This window comes from Mus caroli, chromosome 2, assembly GCF_900094665.2.
Source record: "Mus caroli chromosome 2, CAROLI_EIJ_v1.1, whole genome shotgun sequence".
NCBI classification, from domain to species: domain Eukaryota; kingdom Metazoa; phylum Chordata; class Mammalia; order Rodentia; family Muridae; genus Mus; species Mus caroli.
The window spans coordinates 81,039,416-81,046,835 of NC_034571.1; the positions used below are offsets into that span (position 1 = coordinate 81,039,416).

At 31.6% G+C, this 7,420-nt stretch overlaps 1 protein-coding gene across 2 annotated transcripts; it reads left to right on the plus strand.

Annotated features, from left to right (window-relative positions):
• Positions 1 to 2,116: 2,116 nt before the first annotated feature.
• On the plus strand, positions 2,117 to 6,668 carry LOC110290079 (olfactory receptor 5T3-like). Of its 2 annotated transcripts, XM_029474547.1 has the most exons (3): positions 2,117 to 2,153; positions 4,753 to 4,869; positions 5,467 to 6,668. In XM_029474547.1, exon 3 carries the CDS (start codon positions 5,609 to 5,611, stop codon positions 6,575 to 6,577), a length of 969 nt encoding a protein of 322 aa, XP_029330407.1. In that variant the 5' UTR covers positions 2,117 to 2,153; positions 4,753 to 4,869; positions 5,467 to 5,608; the 3' UTR covers positions 6,578 to 6,668. The 2 variants fall into 2 exon arrangements, with proteins under 2 accessions (XP_029330407.1, XP_021012224.1); XM_021156565.2 differs by lacking the exon at positions 4,753 to 4,869.
• The last annotated feature ends 752 nt before the right edge of the window (positions 6,669 to 7,420 follow it).

Below are 7,420 nucleotides of genomic sequence, written 5' to 3' on the forward strand. Positions count from 1 at the left end.
AAGTTGGAACATCATCTGGGTATATGCCCAGGAGTGGTATTGCTGTATCCTCAGGTATATGTTCAATTTTCTGAGGAACTGCCAAACTGATTTCCAGAGTGGTTGTACAAGCTTGCAATCACACCAGCAATGGAGGAGTGTTCCTCTTTCTCTATTTCCTCGCCAGCATCTGCTGTCACCTGAGTTTTTTTATCTTAGCCATTATGACTGGTGTGAGGTGGAATCTCAGGTTTGTTTTGATTTGCATTTCCCTGATGATTAAGGATGTTGAACATTTTTTTTAAGTGCTTCTCAGCCATTCAGTATTCCTCAGTTGAGAATTATTTGTTTAGCTCTGTACTTCATTTTTTAATAGGGTATTTGTTTTTCTGGATTCCAACTTCTGGAATCCTATTGGATTTAGGATTGGTAAAGATCTTTTCCCAATCTGTTGGATGCCTTTTGGTCTTATTGACAGTGTCTTTTGCCTTACAGAAACTTTGCAATTTTATGAGGTCCTGTTTGCTGATTCTTGATCCTTCTTTCTTCCTTTCTTTCTTTCTTTCTTTCTTTCTTTCTTTCTTTCTTTCTTTCTTTCTTTCTTTCTTTCTTTCTTCTTTCTTTCTTTCTTTCTTATTTTATTTATTTGTTTGTTTGTTTGTTTATTTATTGGTTTTTTGAGAAAGGGTTTCTCTGTGTAGCCGTGGCTGACCTGGAACTCATTCTGTAGACTAGGCTGGCCTTGAACTCAGAAATCTGCCTGCCTCTGCCTCCCAAGAGCTGTGATTAAAGTCATATGCCACCTTTCGATTCTTGATCTTACAGCACAAACCATTGGTGTTCTGTTCAGAAAATTTTCCCCTATGCCCATATACTTGAGGCTCCTCCCCACTTTCTCCTCTATAAGTTTCAGTGTATCTGGTTTTATGTGGAGGTCATTGATTCACTTGGACTTGAGCTTCGTACAAGGAGATAAGAATGGATCGATTTGCATTCTTCTACATGCTAACCATCAGTTGAGCTGGCACCATTTGTTGAAAATGGAAAATGCTGCCTTTATATTCATACATATACATATGCATATACACACACACATACACATATACATACATATATATATTTATATATAAATATTAAATATATATTAAATATATATATTTCCTATGCAGTCAAAACATGTATCAACTAGGAAGAATTATTATGTTTAAGTAAAAAACTAATTTTCTTCAAATTATTCAATTTGACATGCTTTGTTTTGGGAGTGATCAAACCAAAACCAGATTTTAATTTAATTTAATTTTAAACATACTATTTCACTGACTAGTGCATAGTGACATTTTAGGAGACAACATGGAACAATTGGAAAAGAAATAGATTTTTATACTTTCAACAGATATTTGCCTTTAGATAGATATGGTTGGGAATGGAATATAAATTCAGAAACAACCAAACAGTAGGAACAACACAAACAAACAAACGAAAAGAAAGAAGGGGAGAAAGAGAGAGACAGAGAGAAAGAGACAGAGAGAGACAGAGAGACAGAGAGAGACTAAAATTGCCTACTCTATGAACTCAAGTAATTGAAATTTAACTCTGCAGCAGAACTAATACTGCTGTATTTCACTGGGCAACATTAACAGTATACTGTCTCTTTCATCTCTCCTGTCATCATTTCTTATCCTAATTCCCATATCCTCTCTCTTTTATTGACATTCTCATGTGCATGCATCTAATTCTCATACCATCTTGATGAAGGATAATTTAAATCCAAAAAAGTAAATTATATTTAAAGACGCTGAATTCCATCTGTTTTATAGCATTTTCACAAGGCTGTGAACTCAACATTACATAAGTAAAATTAGAGGTGGACCTATGACTGCATGAGTGGAATGTCTTTCCTATGTGAAAGAACATTAAGTTTAAACAAAGACAGAATTGCTTCAGTGTAGTCATTTTCAGTACTTAGTTTATTTTCCTAAGGTCATTCCCTTTGTTTATCTTTTTTCTTTTCTTTTCTTTTTTTTTTTTTTTTTCAAATGAGGACTTTCTGTCCCAGTGAAGAACTTGAATTCTCCCAGGGGCTTCACTGTGGCCTTTAAAAGTTCTATAGGATGGGTTTTGTTCACATGTGTTATGACTTGACCATTATCTAACTGACCAAGCAGCTCAATTTTGTAAGTAAGTGTATGCTTTTTCTTTATTTATAAGTGTTTTAAATGATACAGTGCATTTCAAGTTTGAATACTTAATATGTCTGAGTACTCAAATACAATATAAAACATCCTATTTAACAGAGTTGTGTTGCAAATTGAGCCAATAACTTCTAAAAAGAAAAATGGATAAGGATGAAGAATCATCCACATATTTTGGAAATAACTCTCACGTTTGTTTTAATGTTTTTGATAAATTAATTAGAGTAGAAAGATAACTTTCAGTGAGTTTTTATGGATAGGATTTTTCCTCAATCAATTTTCTGTAAATTTTATTTCTGACACAGTTGTTAAAATCTTATTATATTCATTTTACTGACCATGTATTAAAGTAATTTTAACCACTTCTTTTTCCATTCTTCACGTTTTTTAAGTGCAGTATATATCATCTAATATTCCAAACAGAAATATTATCTTCTTTATTTTATGAAGCTATATTTTCAGATATTAAAGGAGAGAATGAAGACATAGTATAGTCATGGAGAAAATATGCAGTGGGCTGGCATGGAATTCAAATACTGAATGCTGCTTTATTTACTAGATGATAATCTGGCAAAGTATATTGTACACATATTTAAACCATAATTTCCTTTTTATAAGATGATATTACAAAATATATTTCATAAGTTATCATGTATATCAAATAAGAGAAATGTCCACATTATCTATAAATAACCTATTATTGTTGTGCTTTATCATCTTCACAATTTTACTATAATTTTTATCTTGGTTTTAATATTTCCAATATTATTGCCATTGATTTCATCGTGAGGTTTGAGACATTTATTTTTAACTTATATTTTTTGATTGAGAATACTATAGTTTAAATAACTCATGCATACATTTTTGCATTTTGCATTTATATTAAATGAAATTAGATAGAGAATTTGTAGTATTACTACACAAAATTTCTACTATCTTTAATTGTAACTGAAGAGAAATATTTATTCAACTTTAATCTTCAAAAATTATCCAGCTTTGGTGTTTCCTTGCCACAAAATTCTAACAGTGACCCATACAATGAATCAAGAAAAGCTCTTTAGAAAGAAAATTCATATCAATGTATAAACCATATTCTTTTTTCCAATATATGGGAAAACTATTTTTACTAAAATTTTTATTTGCCAAAGAATTAGGATAATTTAATTAAACCAATATTTATTGTACTAATATTTTCCCAGACCAGAAAAGTAGCTACATAGATATACTTTTTTTCTTATACAATAATGAAGAGAGTCACTTTATTTAAATTCAAAAGAAGATATTATGATATATACATTTTTCCTGTTTTGGTTTCACTAATGGTTCAGTGTATTATTTGAGCAGTAAGTTAACATGCCTGCAACATTATGTTACAAGGAATAACATTTCAGACTTGTAGTTTAAACATATATATCCTGTAAGTTATTAAAATGTTTATTCAAGTAAACACATCTTAATGGATCCATAAAATTCTCTTCAGTTACCTGTGTTTATGTGGTAAAAGGAGTCAACTGTGACCACATTAATCTTAATTAGAATTTTTCTAAACTCACACTGTCTGTAAATGAGGCTTCTCACAGAGTCTAATATCAGGATTTAGACTGAGTGCACTTCTTAATCCTCTACACTTGCTTTATCTCAGATCTTAGAGTAGAAAATAAAATTGTAGAATTGCAGGATGTGTGACATTCCTTTGGTGAATAACAATCAAGATGAATATAGTTATGTTTGTTTAGCATACTATAAACAATTTTGAAACCCCATTTCCATATTAATTATTTCTACTGTGCTTAATCCCTTCCCTCTCTAGTAAGCATGTCTGAATAAATTCCATTGCCAATCTTGACAGATAATGAGAAGGAAGAAAAGAGAGATAACAGAAGACTATTACATGTTTTTTCAAGTCCATAAATTTATATTGTGCAGATTTGTGTAATTAACTGATGAGATGATTTTATAGGCTAATTATTAAAATAATTATCAAAACAAAATAATATATTAACATATTTTCATATATTCTTAATTTTAATATTTAAATTATTTATGTTTACACAAATGAAATTTGGTTATGTTTTTATATTTTACTCTATATATGAAGTATTAAATGGTTTTTGTTCTGTAAGTATACATTTGAAAGCATAATCTATATACTAGAACAAAACACGCACATAGAATTTGAAGACCTTCTGGGACAATGTAATTACATAACTCCCTTCCTGTTTTAAAATTACTTAAATTCTTTTTATTGATTTTAATAATCAATTTGACAAGTTTTACCGTGCTTCATATTATTAGTGCATATGTTTACATTAGTGAATGACTCCTATATTTCTATGTTCAAAATTTTAGCATTTTTAAATTTTTTGACCTCTGACATGGATTTATTGTACAGAAATCACCCCATGAGTATTAAATAGGATCAGTGAATTATATTATTTAAATTATTTAAAATTATTTAAAATAACTTCTTTTTCAAAACCATTACTATAATTTTTCACATTAAAATTTAACAGTGATAGAAGTATAGTATCTTATGTTAAAAATCTAAAATACTAAGGAAGAATATTTCATGTACTTACAGCTAAAGGAGAACTACTATACAAGTCTGTGCTTTTTGTTATAACAATTTGAAAGTGAAGTAAATTCTACCTATATTCATGAAAATAGAATTTGGTGAACAAACAGACCCAGGACTATGGTAATATCAATGGAAACACTACAACGGAAGGGTGAGGGAATTTTCATGGGACTTATCCTAAATAGATTCCAGGTAATTAATGCATTTCCAGGAAAAGAGAACTAGTTCCTCCCAGGTGTAAAACTGTTAAGGTTGTCCAGTTGTCCAGGGCAGAGTGGTCATCCCTGAAATCATATACACACAGAAAAGAAAAGTGGACCCAGAGGTTGTGTTTTAATAATTGTACATTCCTATTTACATTTGTAAGAACAATAATAAAAGAAAAATCAGCTATCAAGTTGGGAGTTTGTGTAGTGACACATAGGAGATATTTAACAGTAGTATACCTGAATGAGGTGAAGAAGGAAACGGAGAGAACATGATTCAATATATTTCAATGAAATATATTGAAATACATACATACATACATACATATATACACACATAATATATACATAAACAAAATTTTAAAAGAAAATGCAGTATAATGAAAATAATTTTTTAAAGTATAACTTGAACAGAGTGATGGAAAACTATTTAAATAACAAAGCTACTTTAGTTGTTGGATTTTTAACTTTACATGTAAGTGTAATTATCTTTTTCCTTTACCCCTTATAGTGAAATCTCTACAATTTCATCAAATTATTTATCATTGTTCCTCTCATTACCCTATGGTGGTCACGATGCCCTAAGAATCAAACATAGACACAGTTTTATAGGAACTTTCTGGGGAAATAGAAATACGTAAATAAAAACCAGAATGGAAAGGATCACCTCAGCTGTGGATGTCCATAATATTCCATTAAAGAACATGACTGAAGCCACCATGTTTATTCTCTTAGGATTCACAGATGACTTTGAACTCCAAGTCTTCCTATTTTTACTGTTTCTTGCTATTTATCTCTTCACTCTGGTAGGAAACTTTGGACTGGTTGTTTTGGTCATTGGGGATTGTCGGCTACACAACCCCATGTACTATTTCCTAAGTGTTTTGTCTTTCCTGGATGCTTGCTATTCTACAGTCGTTACACCCAAAATGTTAGTCAACTTTCTAAGTGAAAATAAGTCCATTTCATTCCTTTCATGTGCAACCCAAATGCTTCTCTTTGTTTCGTTAGGAACCACAGAATGCTTTCTCCTGGCAGCAATGGCTTATGACCGATATGTAGCCATCTACAACCCACTTCTGTATACAGTGGCCATGTCACCCAGAGTATACCTGCCACTCATCATTGCTTCCTATGCTGGTGGAGTTGTGCATGGTGCTATCCACACAGTGGCCACTTTCAGTCTCTCCTTCTGTGGATCCAATGAAATTAAGCATGTCTTCTGTGACATCCCTGCATTGCTTGCTCTTTCTTGTTCTGATACCCACACAAATGAGCTTCTAGTCTTGTACTTGGTGGGCTTGATTGAGATTGTCACCATTCTGATTGTCCTGGTCTCCTATGGATTCATCCTCTTTGCCATTCTGAACATGCATTCTGCTGAGGGTAGGAGGAAAGTGTTCTCTACATGTGGCTCTCACCTCACTGGAGTCTCTATTTACCATGGTACAATCCTTTTCACTTATATGAGGCCTAGTTCCAGGTATGCCTCAAATCATGACATGGTAGTGTCAATATTTTACACCATTGTGATACCCATGTTGAATCCTATCATCTACAGTTTGAGGAACAAAGATGTAAAAGTAGCATTTAATAAATTGTGGAGAAAATGTGATTCATAATTAATGTATAGTTATATAACAAAACAAAATTACTTTGTTAATTCCAATTTACATGAAATATACATTGCTACAAATTACAAACATGCCCTGGTTTAATTAGTAGTGTCTTATATGTTTATGATTATATTAAAATCATTAATATTCTTTTTCATGTAGCATTTTTTTTTCGAGACAGGGTTTCTCTGTGTACTTTGGCTGTCCTGGAACTCATGTTGTAGACCAGGCTGGCCTGGAACTCAGAAATCTGCCTGCCTCTGCCTCCCGAGTGCTGGGATTAAAGGTGTGTGCCACCACTGCCCGGCGTTCATGTAGCATTTTTAAATAAAAAAATTTTCTCCTGTATATCAAATTACTTTGAAATAATTTATAACTATTTTATGTCAAGCTGTTCTTAGGTACTACTATATGATTTTTTGTATGTTTCTATTAAATAGAGACTGTATACACAAGAGCCTTTGATTAAATAATTGTCATGTAGTTTGTGGTAAACTGTTAACTTGAATTATGTAACATAGAGCCCATTCAAGATTCTTTATGGAGTATTTCTCATAGAGTACTTTCTTTTCTCAAAAAAATCTCTCACAGAGTGACATACATTCAAGCTGTAACATACACTTTGTGTTCTTGGGCTTATTATTGCAAGTAAATTTTTTTCCTGCTAGCAAGTCATTTCCTTGACACTCACATGAATTAATTGGATCCATTATAAACCTACTACAACACAGTCATAATATTTGTTGATGATTCTTGTTACTGGTACTATTAAAATAAAAAAAAACATAAAATTAAACGTAAGAAATAAATACTCAAACACACACATATGCACATTGCTCAGTTGCTAGA

Excerpts from the sequence above, each read along its gene's own strand:
- LOC110290079 (XM_029474547.1), top strand. The coding sequence starts at position 5,609 with ATGGAAAGGATCACCTCAGCTGTGGATGTCCATAATATTCCATTAAAG.